Consider the following 27,425-nt stretch of genomic DNA (forward strand, 5'->3'; position numbering starts at 1 on the left):
CTATACATTTTTTTGATAAAATTAATAGTTTTCGGTTTATTCGCTAGCGAAAGTGTTAGTTTTATATCGAAAAAATCAATGTTTTTAATAAGTTTTCTGCTAATAACTCCAAAAGTTTTCGTTTTATCAAAACAACTTTAATTAACAAAAATGTACCTTTTGAAAAAATAAACAAAACCGTTTTTTTTTAATTTTCTTTAAGACCAATAGTAATCGAGCTATACTTTATTATATGTTAACTTTTCTTCGACAAATGCTAAATATTGTAGTTTCAAATTCAAAAGACGGTAAAACTGCATATTTCGAGGATAACTTGTTTAAACTAATTTAAAGTATATAAAAATATGTATCTTAAGAAATAAAAAAAGTAACTAGCTCAAAAATTAAGTGACTTATAATGAAAAGAATGCCAGTCCCTATTTTTTCAGCCAAAAAGTGATCGAAAGCAACCCCCCAATCACCATCCTAATTAAAATTAGTAGTTGACCTTATTTGGTCTTCTTTATTGATGTATTATTAATAGGTTCTAGAAGTTTGACCGGCTTAGAGTGGTTAGTTAAAAAAAAATGGAGTTACAAGCGAATAACGAATTTTTGTAGTTTGGAAAAAATGGCATTTTCTTCAGAATAGAAAGATTAGCGTCAGCGATACGAAAAAATGTTTAAATATGAAATTGTAGCTTATTTAATTTCCAAGAACCTGATTTGCAAAAAAATTTTTTACGGCAAAAATTGAGTGAGCTATTGACAATTAAATCTTGTATTAACATGCAAAAACCACCTTTACCAACCCTTTCAAAGTCACCTCTTTTTGCGACTGAGGATTTGAAAAATAGTTAATATTAGTAGGGTTCTAGATCTTCTAAAAATCTACAAAATTCGTTTTTACCAAACTTTCTAACATAAAAAATAAAAAGTTATGGTTAAAAATTAATATATTTTTTTGAAAAAAAAAAGAAGAAATCCAATTGGAAGCATAATAATGTAAGTTAGCGGTGTTTTTAGTCATTGGTCTTATTCATTCTTATTTATTTATGTATTAGTAATAGATTCTAGAAGTTTGACTGGCTTAAAATGATTAATTTTAAAAAAACTGGAATTAAAAGCGAATCAGGAATATTTGCAGTTTAATAAAAAATTCCTTTTTCTTCAGAATAGGAAGATTAGCATCAGAGATACAAAAAAATGTTTAAATATGAAATTGTAAGTTATTTAATTCTTAAGAATTTGGTTTGAAAAAAATTTTTCTACGGCAAAAATTGAGTGAATCGTAAATAAATATATCGAAAAATATTGATTTTTTCGATATAAAACTAACACTTTCGATAGCGAATAAATCGAAAACTATTAGTTTTATCAAAAAAATGTATAGACCATTTTTTGCTTAGAATGAACGTTTTTATCAACTTTTACGGTCAAAATATAATAAAAAATTTCCACCCCCGAGATGGGGTGGCAACCACCCCCATAATAAAAGCGCCTTTCGGCATCATATAGATTTTGATCCTTGGACTATCCACTACTAATTTTTAAATTTTCAAGCAAATCGATCCATTTTCTAAAAATTGCGAGGTGAAAAGCTTCATTACTTGGACTAATAATGTGGTGGCTAACAATTAAGGATTGAAATAAATCTCTGCGGGAAATATATTATTTTCTATAAGAAATTACATTAATCTATCTAACAGGCATTGACACATATTTTTGTTCTTCTTTTTCTTTAGATGCCGTGTCCATATTCAGATGTTTATGTTTACGGGTTCTTGAAACCTTTCGCTATTGGCTGCTGCGCGAAATAATTATTCTTCTTCTGTGGAACCACACCATTGTCTAATATTGCGTAACCATGAAAGTTTCTTTCGACCAATCCATCTCTTTCCCTCCACTTTTCCTTGTAAGCCGAAGTAGATGGTATTTAGGATAATTATATGGCCGAAGTGTTCTGTTTTTCTCCTCGTTGTGATGTTTATGAGGATACGTTCTGAATTCATCATTTGAAGGACATCTTCATTGGAAGTGTGCGAAACCCACGATGTCTTTTGGACTTGTCGATAGCACCGAAATTCGAATGCTTCTAGTTTGTTTAGCATTGTGGTTTTTAACGTCCATGTCTCACAACCATACAATAAGATGGACCACACATAACATTTCAGGACCTTCTTGCGAATATCCATCGACAGATTTTTTTACATAGAAGTGGTTTCCAAGTCAGAAAAGCCTTACGTGATATTTCGATCCTGGTTATTAAGAGTCAAAATTTACATTTAACCAGCTGCCAAGGTATTTAAATTGGTTTACCCGTTATATTTCTTTTCCATTAAGAGAAAGCGGACCTTAATCTATATCAATCTTTCCAACTGCCATCCACTTTGTTTTTGAAATATTGATTATAACTCTCCGATAACTTTCTTCACTGACTAGATTGACTAATGTCTGGAGATGTTACAAATTTTCTGCAAGAATAGCTGTATCGTTAGCGTATTTGATATTGTTAATTACTTCTCCGCCTAGTTTTACTCCCTCTTGTATGTCATGCCTCCCTAAAGATTTCTTCAGAGAGCAGATTAAAAAGACTGGGTGACAAAATACAACCCTGTCATACTCCACGTTTGATGGGTAGTTTTTCAGTACGACTATCTTTAACTTGGATAGAGACTACTTGATTGTAGTATAAGTATTTTAGCAGTCGTATATCGTAGTGATCAAGCCTGCTGACCTGAGGCAATCGAAAAGTGTATCGTGTTATTCGCGGTCGAATGCCTTCTCGAAATCGATGAAACAAACATAAACGTTCTTTCGGAACTCACAACTTTTTTGTAAGAGAAGGCGCATACAAAATAGTGCCTCTCTAGTTCCTAGACCATCTCTAAATCCAAATTGCTTATTACCCATTCTACTTTCACAAAGAAGGAATACTCGGTTTTGTATAATTCGTAAAAGTATCTAAGTGACTCATCAAACTGATTAGTCTAAAATCGCTGCATTTGGTGGGCCTGCTTTTCTTTGGTAATGTTATAAACAGTGACTCCAACCAATCATATGGTATTTTTCCTTCGTTGTAAATTTTATTAGAGTGGTTAAGTAGGTAATGTTTTCCCCGTCCAACAGTTTAAGTAACTTAGCAGGGTTTTGATCTGGTCCAGGTGCTTTATTGTTTTTGGCTTGCTGTATTGCTTTTCTGACTTCCGATTTCAGTATTGGGACCGTGCAAGTTCGGAAAAGCGACACCTGGTTTTATAGCTCAGCAACAATTTTCGCACTTTTAATTATATTGGCCAATTATATTAGTCCCGGTTGCTGGATAATTGTCAAGGCCATAGCCCAAAAAAATTACAAGAAGAAAAAGTAAGATTTAGGTTATGATATTCAACGGTAAACAATTGGATGTAGTAAATTAAATTGATTATTAAAATGCACTACTACAAGCAAAATCTAATTGATTAAATTTACTTTTATATAATAATTGCATATCATATCAATATTGTGGAGCAACATATAATTTTTCTTCTTCAATGGCAGTAGGTATGAAATATACGTTAATTTGATAATTTTGATTGACAATATTAATTATTTAAGAAAGTTGCCAGATTTCTCCGCTATTCACGCACGATCGTTTCTCGTATCCCCTTCAAGTACTTGCACACAACGAATACTGGGACCTCTGTATAACTGGTGGAGCTTTTTCTCGAGAAACATCGTCAAAAAGGTCACTGATGTATCTCTCCCATTCTATGCACTGTTGTTCGTGATCACAAATTTTTCCGTCTGCGTTTTTAAGTAAGTGAGCCTTTTTCTGTTTTCTACATCCAGAGGTATATTTAAGTGTCTTGTGGAGGTTGAAACTGTCATGTTTTGTTTGGAGATCTTCTATTTCTTTACATTCTCAAGCCAGGATTCTTTGGGTTGCTTAATTTTTCTTCTTATGAGTTTGTTTATTTCACGGTACTTGATAATATTTCTATTTTTGCATTTTCGTCGAACTTACATCAGGTCTAGAATTTCTTATGTCATCCACTCATTTTTTGCCAATATTTTAGGTGTTTTTAAAGACTCTCTTACGTCCTCTAAAATCGACTTTTGTATATCGTACCAACATTCGTTAATGGTTCTGTTTTCATTTGCTATATTCTCTATTCGTTCGTGCATTTTACTATTTATCTGCTGTGATATGTGTTCACGCGTTTGAGCGTTTCTATGGGGGTCGAGATATATCTTACCAGGCTTAGTTGGCTTCGTTAATTTCTTTAATTTGATTTATATTTTGGAGCACTACCTCCTTGTTTATACGTCTTGATTTGTAGTATGGTTTGAAGAGTTATATAGATGTTCATTGCGGATTATGTTGCGTGTGTATTCTACTTGGTATCTTTGTATAGTTACGTTTATTTCGTGATATTTCTCCAATATGTATGTATCTACAAGAAACCGTTAATATACGTCAGTGGCGGCTGGTCAGAGGAGGCAAGGGAGGCTTAGCCTCCCCATAAATTTTTTACACACGCTACACTGTTTTGTTTACTTTGCTATTTTGCTTCGCGTTAGAGATATCGCAAAAAGTTATTTGAACAAGTTGTTCCAAATAATATTCTAACCCCACATACCAAATTTCAGCACAAAATTCGCACTTTTAGTTTTTTCATTATTTGTAGTCGGGATCCTAAAATCGCATAGGAGGCTGCTGGCCGGAAAATCTCACTTGCTAATGCTCCGCGTAGCCCAGCAGCGTTTAAGGATGGTTTAAGGAGACCCGATCTCCTTAGAGCTGAACATCGCTTAACGCACTTGAAGATCGGGCAAGTGAGATTTTTCGGCCAGCAGCCTCCTCTGCGGATTTTAGGATCCTGACTACAAATAATGAAAAAACTAAAAGTGCGAATTTTGTGATGAAATTTGGTATGTGGGATTAAAATAATATTTGGAACAACTTGTTTAAATAACTTTTTCCGATATCTGTAATGCAAATCAAAATATCGGTAATTTACCGTGTTTTTGCATTCGCAGAGTAAGCCGCTTTTAGAATTAAAAAAATTCAGTTGAGTATCTTAAACAATGTAAACCTTCAACCTGTATGGACTGCAAAACTTCAAATCTGTATTTATTTTGATATGCATATCTACTTACAGAGATAGAATTGTTAACAAATAAACGACACAAACTTTGGTAATACACTTTTACAATTCTACTACCTATTTTTAAAATGTTATGATATGAAATAATTATGAATTATGATGATATTATAAAATGTAAATAAAAAATGGTCAAAAAAATGGGGCCTTAAATTAGATTTTTTTGGTGGATTTTGTTTGCTAGTGCAAATTTGTCTAGATAATTTACAGTTAGGTATAGCCTCCCCTATTGAAAAAATCACGAACCGACACCGATATACGTGTATAATTATAAGAGTGTGCAATTATGGAGGCAATTTTCAATTGGCTCTACAATTGACTGCTTAGTAGTTACATTTTCGATCATTTAGGATAATCCGTTTTTAGTTGAGCCTTAGACAGCTTAATTGCTTTAATCTTTTATGTCTCTATAGTATATCATATGATATTCTTCGTTAGTAGTCATGTGTACTGCTTTCAATATTCTTACAGTATCATCTGTTGTGGACCATACTTCACTGAGTTAATAGGATCATGCTCTTAACTAATGATGTTATATATCCGCCCACATACTAGTTTTCTATTTTCGTTTATGATTATTCTTACCTTTATCTTTGAATATTTCATATGTTCTTCGTTAGTAGTCATCTGTACTGCTTTTAATAGTCTTACTGTATCATCTGTTACTTTTATGGATCATACTTCATTAAGTTAATAGGATCATCCTCTTAATTAATGATGTTGTATGTTCCGCACACATATTAGTTTTCTGTTTTCGTTTAAGATTATATACATTTATATACTAAGGATTTCAACAGTTTTCACTGTATTCCTTCACTCAACCGTTTTCTCCAGTTCTTTTTGTTGTGCCGGTCCCCTTCCTGTAGATTGCTTCTCTCCATTGCTTCGTCCACTTCATCTCTGAAGGATTTATGGAGTCTGCCTCTCTTCCTTTTTCCTATCGGGCTCCACTCTGTTATTCTATTTATCCAATGATTTTGGTCTGCACTTCTGATATGTCCTACTGCTGCTACTCCGTGGCGTTACAACCCTTCGTGGATTTTAGCCGACTTGACAACATGCCGCCACTCTTCTCAATATTTATTACTTTATTTTTTTTTATTATGTTGCCGCCTGGGTAAAGTTCTTTGAGCTTTTTGTTAGTTCTTATCCTATATTGGCCTGCTGCTTCATCAAGCACAGGCCCAAAGATCTTCCTTGGGATTTTTCTTTCCCAAACATGTAGTCTCTCTTCGTTTGCCTTTGTTAGGCGCGGCGCAAATTGAACCTAAGCCAGTCACAACCTGCGCCGGTGGGACGGGTGACCTGTGCAGTTATTTTTCTAGCGTACCGCATATTGAACACAAGCTAACCCGACCTTCGGCTGTCGCCGTAACGAATAGAGACGGGCAAAATAAGTGCAAACGTGTAACGGTTACTATTGATACCGGTTCTCAGTGGTACTGAGTACAAATACTGATTACAAAATACTGATGTATCTGATCCTTGTACTGAATTGGGTAGGCAACTAAAAAACGGTAGTTCCGTACATGTAACTGGTAACGTTTTAAAAATATCTTACACGTCCCTTAAAAATATCTTACACGTGCATAAAAAGATATCTTACACTGAGTATTATATTTCTACATACCTTTATAATAACAAGCATACGTTAAACACTGCATTGATTGTGATTGCAAAAACGGTTCGCATGTTTTAAATAAGATTTTTGCTGATTATGTTTTTGATAAAATATTAAATCACACAAAAAATACAATTCCCAACCATTACTTAATTTTTAACGATAAACAAAAGTCTAATAAATATATGATGACAAGTTTAAAATTGAGCGACTTTGTCGATAACAGTGTCATTAAAAAATATTTTTTACCATGGATCATTTTCCAATGATAGTGTGGATTTAGAAATACATACTAAACAATTTTTTGATCTGTATAAAGGAGATTATAATTATGACACATTATGGTACTCCTTATTTTTCAAATATTATGCTCTTGTAAACGCATAACTTTGATTTATTGGCTAAAGCCACACTAACTAGATACTTCACAAGAAATTAAAAATACTTAACATGTAAAAAATTCACTGTTTTAATCAGATATATTATATTCCCTACTATTGCGCCTACTATATTATATAATAAAATACATATTAAAACAAATAAACGAAAACTTGTAGAGTAGTGCTGATTGATACAACAGAGCAATAAAATGTTATTCATTCAAGATAGTGTAAAATATATCGCCGCTTATTCATTTCAGATATTTCCATCTCGAAAAACAAAAACACGTAAAAATTAACATCTGGCGCTGAGTCACCCGTCCCAAGCCCAAGAAAACTGTACGTCGATGACAAACCTTCCCAAGCTCGACCTGCGAACGCATGAACTGATAGTAGGATGCGCAGAACGGTCTACGCAACTCGCCGGTGCCAGGTTGTGTCTGCTTAGGATCAATTTGCGCCGATACTTATCGTCCACGTTTCGCTTCCATACATCACAACGGGTCTTCTTATTATTTTATATACTTGACCCTTTGTACGTCTTGTTAGTTGTTTCGATTTTATAAAGTTTTGAAGGGCATAAAGACATAAATATGTTGCTGGATTATTTCCTATTGTTTATTTCTTCTAATCCGTTATGTCTTCAGTTATCGTTGTTCCAAGATACTTAAATTCTCTAACGCGCTCAAAGTTAAAGTCATCGATGGTGATGTTCTGACCGATTCTGTCTCTGCTTTGGTTATTGCGCCTCATATACATATATTTCGTTCTATTTTCATTGATCAGGGGCCTCATCATCTCTGCTTCCTTCTCAAACCTTACGAAAGTCTCGTTCATCCTTAATCTGGTGTTTTCTTTTAAATCGATCTTCTTCTTCACGTGCCATATCAGAATTATCCGACGTTGGCGATCACTATTGCGAAGGCTTCTCGATCTTCTGCAATATGGAATAATTGTCCTGCATTTGATATCTGAGTCCATTCACGAATGTTTTTTAACCAAGAAACTTGTTTTCTTCCTACACCTCTACGGCCCTCTATTTTACCTTTAAGGGTCAGTTGTAATATTTTATATCGACTTCCCCTCACTATATGTCCCAGATAAGACATTTTTCGATGTTTAACACTCTTTAGCAGTTCTCTATCTTTGTTGACCTTCCTTAGTACTTCTTCATTAGTTTTTCTTGCTGTCCAGGGTATCTTCAGCATCCGTCTATGAATCCACATTTCCATTGCTTCAATTCTGTTCATGATCGATACTTTTAGCGTCCACACTTCTGCACTATACAAAAGTACGGACCAAACATAGCACTTGACCATTCTTTGTCTTAGTTCTAAACTGAGATGATTATTGCAAAGAAATGACTTCATTTTCGTAAAAGTAGTTTTAGTCATTGCTATTCTACGTTTTATTTCTATATCTGGATGTAGTTGGTCCGTTATCACAGTTCCCAGATATGTCATTTTGTGAACTTTCTCAACTTGGACTCCGTTTAATTGAAGCTTTGCATCGGGATGTGGGTCACGACTAAACACTAAAAATTTGGTTTTGTTTGAGTTTATTTTAATGCCCATTTCCTCTCCTACCTCGTGAATACGATCAAGCAGAATTGTTAGACCTTCAATATTATCTGACAGAATTACTGTATCGTCTGCATATCTTATCACATTAAGTAGTTCTCCGTTGATTTTTATTCCATATGGCTGTCTCTCAAGTGCCTTTTTAAATAACTGGTCCGAGTAAACATTAAACAATGTTGGTGACAAAATGCAACCTTGTCTGATGCCTCGTTGTATGGATATTTCATCGGTGTAGTTATCTCCAATTTTGACCGTAGCAGTTTGATTCCAGTACAAATTTTTAATGACACGAATATCTTTGTCATCTATTCCGATATTTTTCAGTATTTGCATTAATTTTACATACTGTACTTTATCGAATGCCTTTTCGAAGTCCACGAAACATGCAAATACATCTTTTCTTTGATCACGGCATTTTTGTAATAGGATGTTAAGCGCAAAAAGTGCCTCCCTGGAGTCCCTGGTACCTATAGCATTTCTAAAACCAAATTGGGTATCTTCGAGATCTTCTTCGCATTTGCGTCTAATTCTGTTGTGAAGTATTCTTAGGAAAATCTTAAGAGTGTGGCTCATTAGGCTAATTAATCGATATTCTGAGTATTTTCTCGCATTGTGTTTTTTAGGTATTGCGATAAAGATGGATTTGACCCAATCTGTGGGAATCACTCCGGTGTTATATATTGAATTAAAAAGTCTTACTACTACTTTTATGTTATCATCCTCTATTAGTTTCAGCAACTCAGTTGGTGTATCATCTGGACCACAATCTTTTCTAATTTTAGCACTATTTATAGCGTGTTCTACTTCGCATTTCATAATTTCTGGGCCGTCAGTACAGTTTTGGTAGAATTCGGTAATATTATTCCTATCATCTTCAAACAACTCTGATATATACAGTTGCCATTCTTTTCTTATTTCATGCTCATTTATAATAATTTTGTTATTATTGCCAACGAGCACAGAGGGAACTCGTTTTTTAAATATGTTACTTATTTCTTTTAGTTTTTTGTGCACATTAAACAAGTCGTGTCTAGTCATCTGTCATCCATTTATTTTTCTTGATTAAGTTTTTTCTATAATCATTGTTTGTGGAGATTTCGTTAACTTGATTTTTAAATTCACTCCATATTTCTTCTGGATCTTCTAGTTGTTCTCCGATATTTTTTTTCTATTGTTAAATTCTTTTTATATCGTCAAAGTTAAGTACATTGGTTTTTGGTTTTTGTCGCTGAATTCGTTTTAACCTTAGTTTAATATCTGCTACAAGTGGTTGATGATCAGATCCAATATCTGCCCCAGGAAATGTAGTGACTTTTTTGACGGCATTTCGGAAACGCTCATTTACAAGTATATAGTCTATTTGATTTCTTGAAGACTCAGGGTTACGATATCGTCTGCAAATGCCAACAGTAGGTTTGGTCCTCCTCGATGAAATACTGTAGTCGGTTTTTCGATTCTTGCATGTGATGTTGATTATGTGTTCTGATTATGACTTCCGACATGTCCGCACCAGGTTAATCTGTTCTGTTCTTATGTAGTCTATTATGTATGTATACACCGTTCTTAGGCGTCAACGCCCTTCGGTAGGGATCTATGGAGGAGTATCACCAAGCCGGAAGCCCTTATCCCTTCCCGTACCGCTCCTCCATAGGCCGATCAGACGCCAGTTTATTCCAGACCAAGCCGTAGACTCTATTGAGTTTTATACTACAGCGTTGGCCTTTTATAAATTTCATGACCTAGCTGAGGCTCGAACCAGCGACCGCAAATCGCAAATCCACTAAACTTGTCGATCGACTGAGCCCCAGCTAACTGGACCGTCAAGACCGACGATGTAGTCTATTATACAGTACGTAAATCGTTCAGCTGGACATAGGGAATATACATCGTATATATTTAGATACATAAATACATGCATTGTATTATATTGAGATAATCGTGGCAACTGAGCTCTCTCGATGACGTGGGCATTAACCTCAAAATTGACAATAAACGTCAAAATATGAAAATGTGTTAGCTAAGTATTTTTGACCTAAGGGAATGGGAAAACTGTTTGGTTTTGAAATTAGTTTTTAAATAAAAAATATTTTAAAAATTAAAGTAAAATTATTAGCTCATTAATCATAGACCTAGTTTTCGATTTATTTATGGACAGCCTTGCGTCGAAACCAGGTCAAAAGTCATTCATTATATTCGTTCTAACAGCTCTATCGCACCAAAAACTCGTACTCGAACAAAAGCTTCAACTAACAAAGGTTAGCGCAGTTGCCCCAATTCTCTCAATGTATATTCCCTATGTCCAGCTGAACGATTTACGTACTGTATCTGAGTTCACTTACATTGTTCTCTTAATCTCTATGTTATTTATTCTATCTCTTCTTGTTACTCTGCAGCTTCTCCTTAGGAATTCCATCTCTGTTGCTCTTATTTTGTTTTTGGTTTTATTTATTGGCCATTTTTCATACCCATAAATGAGGATACTCCTTGTCATGGTATTATAATATATTCTTCTTTTTGTTTTTATGCTGATGTTCTTATCCCACAGTACCGGATTCAATTTTAGTATGCAGTCTCTTATTTGTCCTAGTCTATTTTTCATATCTTCTTCCGTTGTTGCTTTGTTTGATATTATGAAACCTAAATACTTGTAAATACTTTTCTGTTCCTTTTTTTGTTTGCCTTCCTCTATTTCCAGCTGTTTTATTACTGTATTCTCCGTAGTTAGGTATTCAGTTTTCTTTAGGTTTATTTCCATCCCATTCTTTATATATCCCTGTTCCAGTTTTCTCATCATAAAACTGAGGTAATCTTCGTCTTGTGCGATCACTATTTGGTCGTCAGCAAAAATTAGCGTATATGATATTCTTTCCTTACTTGTATACCAGTAAGGAATACTGGTATACCGGTTTATGATTCTTCTTACCTTTATTATTGAATTGAACTAAATATTTTTTTTATTAAGTATACCGCGTCAACCATGAAAGGTTATTGGAGGGGAGAGTTGTACATAAAATCAGATGTTTGCTTATAACAACTAATTACAATTGAGAACTTAAGCTTATTTTTATATGAGATTGTACAATTTAGTTAGTTTTAAAAACTTAGTCACTTTATCACATTTACTATAGTTCAGAGCACTTTTCAGATCACTTGGTAAATCACTTTAAAGTCGTTCCAGGTGATAGAGTGGGCATCTAACAATAATGTGTTCGATTGTCAGAAGAATATCACAAACAGCACAGTTTTTGTTGTTCTTTCTTCATTAGGTACTGGTGGGTTAACCTGGTATGTCCTATTCTCAGGCGGTGTTGTAATGACTTGATCTCGTCGTTTTTGTGGCATTATCTCTTTTGGTGACTTTGGGTTGATGCGTTGTAGTTTGTTGTCGTCAAGTTTTTTCCATCTTTCGAGCCATATTCTCATTGAAAATTCTTTGATGGTGTTTTGAATGTCGGAATGAGGAATTTTTAGGAGCTCTTTATCTGGTCTATTCGTATAGCAGGCTTCTATAGCTTACCGATCAGCTTTTCATTACCTATTATGTCTACATGAGATGGAATCCAAACAAATTCTACCCGTTTATTCTTACTGTAAAGTTCTTCTAGATCAATTTTAATTTGGCATAGTATTGGGTGGTTTGGGTAAACCCTTAATATTCCTTGTACTGCGCTTAAAGAATCTGTGAAAATGACTGCTTCCATTTTGGGCTGGTTTGATATATGTTGTAGGGCTTTAGATATGGCATACAATTCGGCGGAATATATGGAGTACTCCTTAGGTAGCTGGAACTGGTGTTTAATTGTTTCGTCAACGAAAGCTGCGCCTACCGTTTCCATTTCAGAAGTTTTTGACGCATCTGTCTACAGGGTGTCTCAAAAAGATTGGTCATAAATTATACCACACATTCTAGGATCAAAAATAGTTCGATTGAACCTAACTTACCTTAGTACAAATGTGCTCATAAAAAAAGTTACAGCCCTTTGAAGTTATAAAATGAAAATCGATTTTTTTCAATATATCGAAAACTATTAGAGATTTTTTATTGAAAATGGACATGTGTCATTCTTATGGCAGGAATATCTTAAAAAAATTATAGTGAAATTTGTCCACCCCATAAAAAATTTATGGGGGTTTTGTTCCCTTAAACCCCCCCCCCCCCAATCTTTTGTGTACGTTCCAATTAATTCATTATTGTGGTACCATTAGTTAAACACAACGTTTTTAAAACTTTTTTGCCTCTTAGTATTTTTCCATAAGCCAGTTTTTATCGAGATGCTGCTTCTTTTTTAACACATTTACATAAAAAATTTTATGGGGGTTTTGTTCCTGTACAACCCCCAAATGTTTGTGTACGTTCCAATTAAACTATTATTGTGGTACCATTAGTTAAACACAGTGTTTTTAAAACTTTTTTGCCTCTTAGTCTTTTTTTGATATAGCACCTTTTATCGAGATGTGGCTTCTTTTTCAAAATATATCTAAAAATGTAAATTATAAATAAATTTTCAGATTAATAACAGGTCTCTATTATAATCTTACTTAACCATATTAGTCCTGTCGCCAGGGGGGGTACAACGGCCTCCTTAATTCAGATGGACTTACCCAAGTTTTTTTTATATATTTTGACCCGTAGAATACGAATTTTTTGGGTAACAGTTGATCCGGATGTCGATAAGATTGTTATAGACAAAGAACTTGAGGAATTACATAACAGAGATTTCTCGCAAAACAAAACATCTTTTTGTATTTTTTGGTTCATTTTAAGCAAAAAATATTCCTACAAGTTTTTTCGTAGAATGCATAGTTTTCGAGGTAACCGCGGTTGAACTTTCAAAAAATCGAAAAATTGCAATTTATGAACCCGAATAACTTTTGACTAAAAAATAAAGTAGCAATTCTGCTTACCGCATTTGAAAGTTTAAGTCAAATTATATCGGTTTTGATTATTTGCATTGCTAAAAATTAATTTTTTTATAGTTAAACTAATCTTTAAACACATAGTGTTTCCCGTGCCTAATACATACGTTTTAACGCATGCTACGTAGAAATTGCCTCGCTTGCACTTGTAGCTACTCTACCTACTCGTTCGATTTTAAATGAGAAATCATAGAAAACATCACTCACATACTAGGTGTTTATAGCTTTATATTAACAATATTAACAATAAAATAATAAATTTATAGCAATGCAAATAATCAAAACCGATATAATTTGACTTAAACTTTCAAATGCGGTAAGCAGAATTGTTACTTTATTTTTTAATCAAAAGTTATGAGGGTTCAAAAATTACAATTTTTCGATTTTTTGAAAGTTTAACCGCGGTTATCTCGAAAACTATGCATTCTACGAAAAAACTTGTAGGAATATTTTTTGCTTAAAATGACCCAAGAAATACAAGAAGATATTTTGTTTTGCGAGAAATCGCTGTTATGTAATTCCTCAAGTTCTTTGTCTATAACAATCTTATCGACATCCGGATCAACTGTTACCCAAAAAATTCGTATTCTGCGGGTCAAAATATATAAAAAAAACTTGGGTAAGTCCATCTGAATTAAGGAGGCCGTTGTACCCCCCCTGGCGACAGGACTATATACAAATATGTGGTGGATTAGACAAATATTCAAAATATCTCGATAAACAATGGCTTATCGAAAAAGTACTAAGAGGCAAAAAAGTTTTAAAAACATCGTGTTTAACTAATGGTGCTACAAAAATAATTTAATTGGAACGTACACAAAAGTTTGGGGGGGGGGGGGTTAAGGGAACAAAACCCCAATAAAGTTTTTATGGGGTGCACAAATTCCACTTTAATTTTTTAAGATGCTGCTCCCATAAGAATGGCACGTGTCCATTTTCAATAAAAAATCTCTAAAAGTTTTCGATATACGAAAAAAAGTCAATTTTCATTTTGTAACTTCGAAGGGCTGTAACTTTTTTTGTGCACTATTGTATATATGTAAGTGAGGTTTAATCAACCTATTTTTGACCCTAGAATCTGTGGTATAATTGATGACCAATATTTTCGGGAAACCCTGCATATTTGGTAATATCTTTTGTACTTGTCTTTATTTTCTTGAAACCGTTGTAGAATTATATGTGATGAAGTATCAGATTTAGGATACAGTAGAAGATTTGTATTACATTTGGGGAGTTTTATGGTCCAAGGAGGAGGATAGTTTATGTCATTGGAATTAACTTTCGGAAAATTAAAACCTGCGATTATTTTACTAAATGATGCAGAAAGAAAGGGTTTTTGTTCAAAAATTAAATGAAAATTGTCAGAAAATGTGTAGGAATTGAATGTTCCACTGAATAATAGCCATTTTGATAACTTTTGTTTTTTTGTTTTTTTTTTATTTATCGTTGGAAGGAGTATTTTCCTGTAATGCGTCAGTATCTTCAGAGGTGTCATCCTGAATACTAAAATCTTGGTTTATTTTACTAAGTACCTAGTTTTTTCTTGATTCTTGTAATTCTAGATTTAATTGCTCTTTCGTTCAACATGGGATATATTTCAGTTAGCATATATTCCAACCCGTATATATCCTGTGTGTATTCTAGGGCCAGTTCTACTGGGGTGGAAGAACCGTGAACATCTTCTAAGAATGCTAGTAATTGGGTGTAATTTAGTACATATGGTCGTGATGCATCCTGGATAAATTGTTTGACTGGTTGTAATAATGACTCAATATTAGTAGTTTCTGAAGTGGATTTGTCTAATTTGATAATTGTTCTCTTCATTTTAATTTGCACTGGTTTTGGTTTCGTGAATTCTGTTGGTATAGTTTCTGTATGAGTGGAGCAAGTTGGAGATGACACTTCCGAGTGAGATCATTTATTTTTATTATCGGTATCAGTGCTGACTTGAGCATCCATTTCTTCTCGAGATTCGTCATTTACATGTGTGATTTGATTTTGTTCGGGGCTAGTAGATGGTATTTGTGGAAGAAAATTTTCCTCCGTTTGGGGCTTTTGAGTATTTTGTGGATAAGAGGGATTTGAGTTACATGAACTAAATATTTGAAAGTATTTTTAACTGTATTTGTATGTTTAATCATTTTTATATTCATAAAAAAATTGTGATTTTAAGGTATTTACCAAGTGCAATATAGAAGTCACATGGACCTACGAATAAGTGATCACAAGCCAGTAAGTGCCCTCTTCAAATCAGAGATTAGTGTTGTAGATCCCCTCAAGTATAGAAAGATTCACGAAGACCTACTGAAGAAAATGGACAAGTTCGAAAATGAGTACTTACCACAAGTTACTGTTGATCAGACAGAAGTTGTGTTCGACTTGATTAAGTTTAGAGAACCGCAAACTAGAGAAATTACTATCGCCAATACTGGAATGGTAAGTAAAAGACATACCATCCATCCTTTTGTCAAATCTTAAATGTTACACTTTTCCATCTCTTTCTCTGAGTAATTATTCATATATCCTTCTACGCTACCTTCCTGTAAATGTTCAAATAACTGGAACTAGACACCTTTATACCTTTCTCCCTAGCCGACCCCGAATTCTTCGGAATAGATGATTCCTATTGTAATTCCTATTTTTTTCTGTTTGTCCGATAATAAGGCTATACCTATGCCATGTTCCTCCTGCATTCGCGGAAAATGTTGTGTTCATCCTTGTCTTGTAAAATATCCATGTTTTCATCGTTAAATATCCTACATTTTACAGAGATCTCTTATTTGGTATTCTGTCTCTTGTTTTCCTAGCAATTGATTTCAAGGCTCTCATTTATGACATAAGTATTCCTTTTGTTTCTGCTGTATCCGCTCTGTTTCAATCGGACACGTAATTTGTAGATACGTACCTTCCCATCTAATCTCATCCTTATGTTCCAGATTACATACCTTAGACATTCGTATACATATAAACTATGTTGCTTGTTTTCTCGCATTATCTTTAAGCTTTCCCTAACTGGACAGTTCTTCTCTCAGATACTCAAATCTCGAAATCAGAATTGAGTCGTCTTTATAACAGGATTTTTATTTATTTGGTGTCCAGCTTGTATCCTTGTATAGCTTTTTTATTTTCTTCTATGATTTTGTCAATTAAGTTAAAGAGTAGAGGACTTAAGCTATCTCCCTACCGGATACCCGAGTCCCATCTACTCCCAATGATATTTTATTTTCGGGTATAATATTGAAACGAAAGAAAAAGGCGATGGACTACCCCAGCTAATTGCAAAAATATTCGAAAATATTACCTCAATCATCCAAGATAGCCATCGCTACACCCTTAGCTTAGCTCAGTCACTCAGGTGTTCGTCTTGTCCTAATCTTAAAAATGAACTATGAAAATTTAGAATGGAAGCAAACAAAACAATATTTTTAACTAATCATGTTTATTGTTTATAAAGATATAATAAAAAGATGACTTAGTAAATGCATTAACAAATATATTCTAATTCTGGCCAAAAACTAACAATTTGTAGATTATACTTATGGCTTTGGTATCTTGTTCGATGGTAACTTCTTGATGTCGAATGGTACAGCTGTTGACTTCTCTTGACCTGGGCTAGATGGACGGCCTCAGGTCAGTGCAGCTCTAGTTTACTGGTGGTGTTGGTCGCTGCAGTCGAGTTGCGATGCATCCTATCGTCTTTGCCTGAAGAGTAGCATCACCGGTGATGAAGTCAGGTGGCTCCCGAAGGGAGAAATGTGATTTCTATCCAAAAACTAGAAGAGTAAAACACATATCAACCATTAAGAAGAAAACCAAATTGTACCTTTGACAAATAGTATTCAAAAACTAGTAGATGGCAAGGGTAAATTAAATGGAATTAACAGGAGGGGAATGGTTAAATATCTGATTACTAAAAGCATATCAATAGATAAAATGAAATACAGAAACCAAACACATGGTTGAACATTTGAAGGTTAGGTATAAAAAATATTAGAGAGACTGTTATAAGAAACTAGGTATGCATGGAATATAATGAGAAATATAATGATTGTAATAATTAGAATGCTTAGTATTCTTACCCCAAGAGAAAGATTGTCTAGAAATAAAATGTTTTAATTTTGAAGCTTCTTTGTCTTTTATGACATTACCACCATTATTTTGAGAATTGAAGTGACAGCGTGAACTGTAGAAAGTTATGCATTAGGCCATACTAGTTTATCCTGAAGTGTGAGTTTATCCTGAAACTAGTTTGGCCTGAAGTAGTTTATCCTGAAACTAGTTTGGCCTAGGCCAAACAAGTTTGGCCTGAAGTGTTTGTATTTATATCAGGATAAACTAGTTTGGCCTACGCGCGATAGGACAAACTAGTTACTAGTTTATCCTAACGCGCTTAGGACAAACTAGTTTGGCCTAGACCAAACTAGTTTGTCCTGAAATCGGGTTTGGCCGGTAACATATACACAACTTTCCCTAAAACTTCAAAAAGTTCAAAATTCGGAGATTCTGGTACGTAATGTAATGGATAGAAAAGGGTGTCATTAATACATATTTTGAACAATCTTAAAAAATCAGTTGGAATGATTGAATATATATAAGACTAAATTTTATTTTTTAGGTGCCAGCGGAATTTGAGTTTATCAAAAAGTTAGAGGAAACAAGTTATTGTAAAGATTGGATGAGAATAATACCTTACTGCGGCAGTATAAACCCAGGTAAGAATTTGGATCAGTTTTGAAATAAGTTAAATAAAAATTTTGTAAAATTATTTTAAATGGATTGTGTTTTTCTCTGCCTTCTTACGTAGTCATCTCATTTATTTGCAGCGCTGCTTATGTATGAGCGACTGAGGTGCCGTGGACGGGTACCAATCCGTACCAATATTTATATTTAACAGAAAATTTGCGTAGTTATCGGGATTCCCCGAGCTAAATTGTATAGTATATTATACATTATGAACTTCTTATTCCATGACCCGTTTCATAATAGTCCCATTCTCCAGTCCATCACTGAATTAAATATAGATGAAAATGTGAAATATCCCCTAACACATAATACAAATTCGAGATAAAGAGGCATTCCTGGATTCCATCAAAATAAGAAAACTACAATACTTGGGCCACCTTGGGTCATATAACACGTGGTGACAGATATGAACCCCTTAAATTAATAATGCAGGGAAAGATTCAAGGAAAGCGCAGCATAGGTAGAAGAAAAATGGCCTGGCTGAGAAATCTCAGAGAATGGTTTGGATGCAGCTCAACTGAACTCTTTCGGGTTGTAGTGTCAAAAGTTAGAATAGCAATGATGATTGCCAACCTTTGTCGCGGAGATGGCACGTAAAGAAGATGACATTATTCCGACATCCCCATGTTCATAATGTAGAGATATAATTTAATAGAGCAAGATCCCAAGGCCGCCAGACGTTCCTTATTATCTCTTACAAATAAAATGTATAGAATAACGTATATAACGTTATTATACTAACGTGTGATCCAAAATTATTGTCACCATAGGTGGCTCTGACCGAGAGAGATAGCTATACAGTGCATGTCTATTCTTAATTCAGATATACTTTCCAGTTTACGTCAACTTTGCAGTGGACGTCAACTTAACAAGAAAAGTAAGGTTATGTAGAGATCTTGTTTGATTTTATTTATTATTGTTACTTATAATTTTGTTAATTCTTTTTATTTTTGATTAGAGTTCTGGTTTTGACTGATTTTTTATGTTTTATAATGTTAATCAAAATTAATTGATAAACCAATTATATAAACTCAGATTAAAACAAGACATACGTAATTTTTTGCACGGCTAGCTTTGATCCCAATAATTGTGGATCGCTCGTTATAAGTGTATGCATATCTTCTATTTTTTATAGATTAGGCCAACTACCAATTCATAGATACCAGTTGCTAAAGCTAAGTAAAAACTGTCCCTAAAGTTCCTTATTTTCTCGAGTTTGATTTTTACGTATGATACTCAGGGAACTAATCCAATAATTTTTGTAAGCAGTCAGACCAGTCGGATGGGCTAAACATTAAGCCAGACACACATAAAAGCGCTCTACAGTATGTTACAAAAGTATGGAATAAATTCATTATAACCTCGGATTGTGTTTTAAAAAATCGTTAATTACGTAATGTCCAACACATATACAGTGATGAGCCCGCTAATAACCGGCAAAATAACGCAAAAGATGGAAAACATAATACATTGCGAAACAAAAAGACATGAAACTAGTGGAGGTGGAAATTATCGTTATATATAAACGTATAAATTAACATTAAGTATATAGTTTCCCATCTTTAGACTTATCAGAGGAGTATGACAACTGTTACTGTGACAGTAGAATTTTATAAAATACTCCTGTCACAGGCGTCTAAAGATGGGAAACTATGTAACGTAATGTTAATTTTTACGTTTATAACGATAATTTCCACCTCCACTAGTTTCATCTCTTTTTGTTCCGCAATGTATTATGTTTTCCATCTTTTGCGTTATTTTGCCGGTTATTAGCGGGCTCATCACTGTACTCGTATAGCAATTGATGGCCATTCAAACATTTAAATTGATGTGTTTTAAGATTTTTTTAAAAGGTCCTATATTTCTAAAATAATGAATTTTATTCCATACACACACTGTATAGAGTCTTTGTGTGTGTCTGGCGGAATGTTTGGCCCACCCGATTGGTCTGGTTGCTTACAAAAATCATTGGATTAGTTCCCCGAGTATCATACGTAAAAATCCAACTCGAGAAAATAAGGATCGTTAGGAACTGTTTTTACTTATCTTTAGAGCAACTGGTATCTATGAATGAATCCAGCTAGCAGGTATGCATACAGTTATTGTATATGTTACGGACAATGACGTAAATCCGGCCAATAACGTTATTGGCTGGCCAATATCGACAATGGCCGGTGAATTGGTCATTGTCGACAATGGTCGGATATTAACGTTATTGTCCATAGAAACTGGACATTGATGATAATTTTAAATTATTGATAGCATTTCTATCATTGCCCGGCCAATGTCGACAATGCCCGTTGTTAATCGGTCAATGTTGAAATTTTGACTAAAAGATAGGTTATGTGTAGGTTTACTATTGTTTACTTCATGTGTGTATATTGTGTATTGTTTTCGTGCTGAAATTACTCGTAAATTTATTTAATAAGTGTTATCGTGGATATCAACGATGTGCGCACTCGTTTTAATAATTATATAAACTTAATAGTCAAGTCAAAACGTGATGACAATAAATCATTTTTAAACTGTGACGAATACAATACCGAATAATAGTGAAATTAAAGAAGCGAAAAATATTTTTTCTACGAGCGTGCAAAAATGTCTACTTTCGCGCACGCGTTTTAGTTTAGAAAGTTTTACTTTTCCGCACGCGTTTAGATATTTTAATATGGCCTTAAAATAATTATATGGAATACATGCAATAAACTAATATTTAGATATTATTTACTATTTTATTTCAAATGTATCTTATTGTGTTGAAATGAAATTAACGCGACAATTCGATGAAATAAAATTATTTTGACATAATATTCGAAAGTCAAATCGGTAGACAATAACAGTCGTTTTGAATCGTCGTCATGGAAACCAAGATCGTCGTCATGCTAACTAATTATATTGAAAGTTTGTTTTTGACAACCTTGTCAAAGAATTAATTTGTGTATGTATTTTCATATTAATTAAATTAATTGATTAAAATTTGGTCATTTTTTAAAGGCTCATAAAAAGAATATTGTTCCTAACTCTTGCAGAAAGTCTCTTTTCCGCACTCGACTGCTTGCCGAACTCCCGCTTGGCGTCGTTCGGCAAACTGCAGTCGCGTGCGGAAAAGTATTACTTTCTGCACTTATTAGGAAAATGACTATTGGGAACACCGGGTGCTAAAAAAACAACAAAGCACTATATAATGAAATTCAATTATCAAGCCAGCTCCCGCCAGCCACCTGCCTCTTGGAAGTTTAAACATAAATTTAAGCGAAAAACCATTGTTTATTTGTGAAATAAACATTTTTCTGATTCATGACAGCAGTAAAATGTATTTTGAATTAAATAAATTACATACACTCTTCTTTTTTTGTTAAATAATTTAATTTAAAAAAAAAATTTGGACACCCTTTAATCGATTACGTCATCACACCCAGATGGATGCCGTCACTAGTATGCCATATATGCCAAAATATCATAATTTAAAAATAAAAATCGACCTGTTTCGTGATTTTTCCTTAAATTCGCCGGTTTACGAAATAACGAATTTATTCTTTCAATTTGCACCATACTGTATATAAAAATATTATTATTTCCTTGTTTGTATTTATGAATATGTTACCCATATTATGATAAATAAAGAGTTTTATTTGTTTTTAATAACTACTTATATTTCTGCAGCTACTTTCAGAAACATCTTAGTATCCCATTTTAAACACTTATTGACTTACACCGATTGGCTTCTGAGGCATCGATTTATCAACATTGGCCATTTGCTTCTGGTCAGTGTCGTTATTGACCGGTTATTAATGAAAAATCTAATTTTACGTTAAGTTTTTACAACATTGGTCACTAGTTAAGGATATTGTCGTTAATGGCCGGGCATTGTCGTTAATAACCAAGGAAATGGACATTCACGACAATGCCCGGCCATTAACGTCAATGTCAAATTTACCACATTGACCGTAACATATATATATACTATTACTACGTTATTCTTTATATTTTATTTGTGAGAAAATAAGGAAGGTCTGGCGGCCCTGGGATCTGGGACTATAATACATATAATAAAATATGACATTTAAAAATATATTATTATAAAATAATGTTTTGTAACTCTAATGCGTTTTGTTTTTATTTTAGGAGAAAAATGTGATGTAAAATTAGAAGTATCATTGGAGACTAGTCTTTCAAAAATATACGATATTTTAATTTTGCATTTAAAAGGAGGAAAAGACATGTTTATAATAGTAAGTGGTGAGTGTCAAAAATCTAGTTTCACTGCTTCCCTTGCCGCATTGTGCAGAATACAAGTTCCAGTAATGCAAGTTCCTGATGATCAATGGAGGTTAGCGGTAAGTGTGTTTATATTATTATTGTGAGAATGCTTATTTTTAATTTTCCAGACACATTCACAAAACAGAAATAAATAAAAAGAAATATAAAACGACCAAATAAAAAAAAATAACAATTGTCACCTGGAATTAACGTCGCTAAGCCAGAAAGAAGTAGAGATAACAGAAGAAATATTCAAATATTACGGATGAGTGAAACTAACAAGAAGAACGGAGGTGCGACAAACTAACACACAGACACACATTAGGAGATTAGGACACAACAGAAGAATTAAACAACAAAGTAATAAAATTTAAACCCATAAACTCGAGAATAAACATACAATTAAAATTGAAAAGAGAGTCAATACAATACAAAATGCAGCAGTGGAGGTAACAGGTAAAGACAAATACATAGAATTTTATGAAGAACAAGAACTACAGTTAACTTTAAATAGAGCAAAAGGTAATAACACAGAAATAATAATAATGGGAGATTGGAATAACAGAATAGGATTCGAACATATCCAACCGGAAGTCTAAACACTACAGGAAACTACGGAGAGAGTGTCAAACCTAAATGGAGAAAAATTATAGAATTCCGTATTAACAACAATCTACTGGTAGGAAACACTTTCTGAAACATATATACATAAGTGGGAAAAGAAAGAAATGCAAAAAGTATAATAGATTATATTGTGTGTACGCAGAAGATATGAGAACAAAAATCATAAAGATATAAACACAAATAGAAGCGGAACTGAGAACATGTAAGTAAGTACTGGCAGAAAAGATTATAGAAATAAATATTGAAGCTCAGAGAAAAACATGTCATAAAATAGCAACAAACAAACAACTATTCAAATATATGAAAGGATTATCAACAAAAAACAAATTACCTATTTAGAAAACATGGATATTACATTGAACGAGAAATGGAAAATTTTTAAACATAACTTATAACTCAGCACTAGTAGTGTGGCTTGATTAAACATAAGAAAAATCAGAAAAAGAACGAAATGGTGGAGCAAATAAACTTGGGAAAAAATTACACGAGAAATTTACAAGATAAATAACTGTACATAAAAATCCGAAAAATTGTTAAAAAAGAGAATAAAAACAGCAAAATAAAAAAGCTGGATGGAGTTCGGAAATGACATAAAATAATATTAACGGAAATTAAATAAAAGAGTAATACATAGAAAATACCAGTTAGTTCTGGTCTACTATAAGATCTATGAGTGGGGGCAAGAGGAAAGAAATAAAGGTAAAGTAAAAATGTTGACAGATTATATTATCACGCAGATAAATTTTATGAAAACGGACTTAACAAACACAATTACTGGCGGAAAACGAAAGGGCGAAAAAGTAAAAGATGCGCTAAAAAGAATTAAAACAGGAAATGCCTGCGGTACTGATAAAATTGAAAGTGATACAATAAAATATCTGGAAAAAGATGGAAACGAATGGCTGGTGGAATTATATATATCCAGGATTGGCAAACTAGACAAATTCCAGTGAAGTGGAAAATATCCGGTTTACACCCATCATAAAAAGGGTGGCCAATGTCAAAAATATTGACAATACATATACACATTATTAAAAATATAGAAAAGAAACTGGAAACGGTATAGCGGTTTAAAAGAAGAAGATGGACAAAGAGTGACTTTAGGTGGTAATAAGCCGATCGAACACAAGAACAATACTCGTTGCGCAATCTCGGGAGCATCATTGGGGTGGGTATGAATACGAATAACAAATTGATAGATAACTTTGACCAACAACAGAACAAATAATACTGCATTGTAGGAAAGTACAAAAATAAATACATTTTGAATGAATACATTTTTTAGTAAACCAGATAATAGAAGGTGGACCTGGGTAATCCCAGACGGGAACACCAAAAACGAAGTCGATTACATATTAATCAACCAGAAACATAGTAAAAGATGTATAGCTACTCAATAGATTTAGTCTGGAAAGTGACCATATATTAATAAGAGCAAAAATAGGAATTAGTAAAAAATTAGACACAAACTCATTTTGCAGAAAAAAACCCTAAAAACCAGAAAAAGAACTACTAAAGAACTTATGCAAAACAGTACCAATTACCAGAGACATCTTGAGTCTAACATAAAGTCAATAGAACAATTGATAGAAAAATGATTTGTAAGAAACGATAAGAACGAGTATAATCACTATCAAAAAAATACCCATACGATGCCGAAACCGAAAAATAATAAATTAAAGACAGAAACACAACAGATGGTTAGGTACAGAAGCTGTATGGATCGAGATTCACTAGAATATAAGGAACTTAATAAGGCAGTATGAACAAGAATAAGACAAGACATCAGGGACAACAGTACTGAAAAAATCGAAAATATAGAGAAAAACAAGAATATGAAAGTGTGAAAAACTCTAAATAGCAAAAGCCAACAACGAATACGCCATATAAAAGGTAAAAATGGAATCATGACAAGCCACAAAAACCAGATAATAAACATTGTTATCGATTACTTTTCAGAATTATACTCGTCCAGTGTAGTAAAACCCGAAACCCACGATATGGAACGAAGAATACTAAATGTAGGATCTGAAACACTACCAAAAATTACTAACGAAGAAACTATAAATGCCTTAAAACACATGAAACTGGAAAAACTCCTGGAAACGACGGAATAACAAAAGAGATGATTACAACTGGAGATCAAACTTCTTTGGAGGTTGTTAAAATCTTAATGAACAAGTGCTTCTTTGGGGGTGCTACTCCAAACTCGGGGCGCAAAATGCGCAGGTACTTTTGTAGCCAGCCTAAACACGTTAAATTAAATAAAAAAAATATATTTAAACAGTGTAGTTTCCTAAACAGGTGCAAAATTTATGTAGGTCATAGGCATGATGTTCTTGATGCTACTTTTTGGGATGCCCCGGTAAGCTACGGTCTTCAGGGATTAAAGGGGTGGGTTTTTAAAATTACATTTATTATTAAAAGATATTGGGCGCCATTAATAAATAAAAAAAAAATAAAAATACTGCAATATGCTTATTTAAAATTAAAGAAAGTTACTTGCAATGTCGTTCCATCTGATGTAGGTTGGTACTTACCATTGCGGTCGTAAATTGTCTGTACTCCTTTCCAGCAATAAGGATAAGAGATGTAGTGTGCAAAAGAAAAAATACTAATAAAATTTATAACATAGTAGTCATTTATTTCTAAAAAAAAATAAGAAAGTAAAAATGAATTGAAATGAATCAGTAAAATTAAGTCCTTCGCGAGTATGATTGTTCAAAAGAAAGAATAAACAGTTTGTTATGAGTACCTGGTTACCTGGGATTGCATTGATGATTAGAGCTAACACGTGGATCTGGTATAGCTCAGCTGGAATTGTTGTTGCCCAACACTTTTCACTTAACACTTTACATTTGTTTGAACTAGAGTACTATTTCACAAAATTTTATATGAGAATAAAATTCCAAAGTTTTTGTTTTATTTTTACACAAAGGTAACTGCTAATATTGATTTTTATTGGAACATTCCACATTGGATCGAAGTAAACACTGTTCATTTGAACATAGTAAAATTGTTTAAAAAAAAAAGTTTTTAAAAAAAATCTTATTATAAAGTTGGAGAAACTCGTTCCGCGAACTTGTATTAATTTCTTCTTAAGAACAACATAGCTAAACTGTTCCTTCTAATACACGGAACTAGACACAAAACATACTATCTTGGTATTCGCTGTAACCAACATTTGTTTTCTTACTAAGAAAACAGATAAAATAGATTGGAGTTCACTCCATCTGGTAACTCAACTTGTCTTACAGACAATACACCAAAACTGTCTCGCGGACTAGACCAAATCGGTCCGCACTCTACACTGTCGTATCTAGATTTTGACTCCTCGTTCTTATCCTAATTCAAGACAACATTCCTGGTCTCAAACACAGAAATTACCTCCCATTCTGGCAATCACCAGATAGTTATCCAAGTAAAAGAAACGAAAAATTTCTTCTGTCAATAAAATAGCCAGGGTATGTTCCTAAGAACATCCCACTAAAAGTTGTAAACCAATAAGAAAATACTCAATATCCGTAAGCAGTTTTTTTTTTCGGTTCTCACCAAAATGTTAGCTCAGCTCTATCGACTAATCTTAACTCAAGGACACTTGAGAATCTTATCGCTACTATGGAATATATTTGTATAAACATTCTGGCTGTAGTAAACAGAATTCAGTCTCAAAAAAACATTAAATTCTTTTGATAATTCGCCGAAGATAAACAAATTCTCTAAATTGATACTTGAACGGGCAAGCGAAAAATATATCATATATATACAGACCGTGGGATATAAAAAAGAATTTCGCGGTATAACACATGCGTTTAATTTATTCGTCACTACAGGATCGGACCTGATATATTTATACGACAATAAAAACATATGCATTGGGACCGTTACACTTTTACTACACAAGAAAGAAGACAAACACAAACTCGAAAATTACAGACCAATAAGCCTGTTACCACATCCGTACAAACTGCTTACCAAAATAATTACCAACATACTGTCAAATAAATTCGATAGTTACCAGCCTGTTGAAAAAAAATGTGTGTGTACTTTGTACGCACGTAAGAAGATATTCTTCTATTATATAGGTAATTTAAACGAAGTAAATATACTTAACAGGTTATTTGTATTTTATTTAAAAATTAAACTAACTTTCTTATCTACCACTTTCAAAAATT

At 33.4% G+C, this 27,425-nt stretch overlaps 1 protein-coding gene across 1 annotated transcript in view; it reads left to right on the plus strand.

The window, feature by feature from the left end:
- The window catches only part of LOC126879592 (inositol polyphosphate 5-phosphatase OCRL), a 185,474-nt gene that overhangs the window by 135,809 nt on the left and 22,240 nt on the right, over positions 1–27,425 (plus strand). Inside the window, exons 11-13 of the mRNA XM_050642760.1 lie at positions 15,797–16,059; positions 18,239–18,335; positions 22,492–22,703. Coding sequence (XP_050498717.1) covers positions 15,797–16,059; positions 18,239–18,335; positions 22,492–22,703 — 572 coding nt within the window. The remainder of the gene's footprint in view (positions 1–15,796; positions 16,060–18,238; positions 18,336–22,491; positions 22,704–27,425) is intronic.

The sequence above is a fragment of the Diabrotica virgifera genome, chromosome 2 (assembly GCF_917563875.1).
Source record: "Diabrotica virgifera virgifera chromosome 2, PGI_DIABVI_V3a".
Lineage (NCBI taxonomy): Eukaryota > Metazoa > Arthropoda > Insecta > Coleoptera > Chrysomelidae > Diabrotica > Diabrotica virgifera.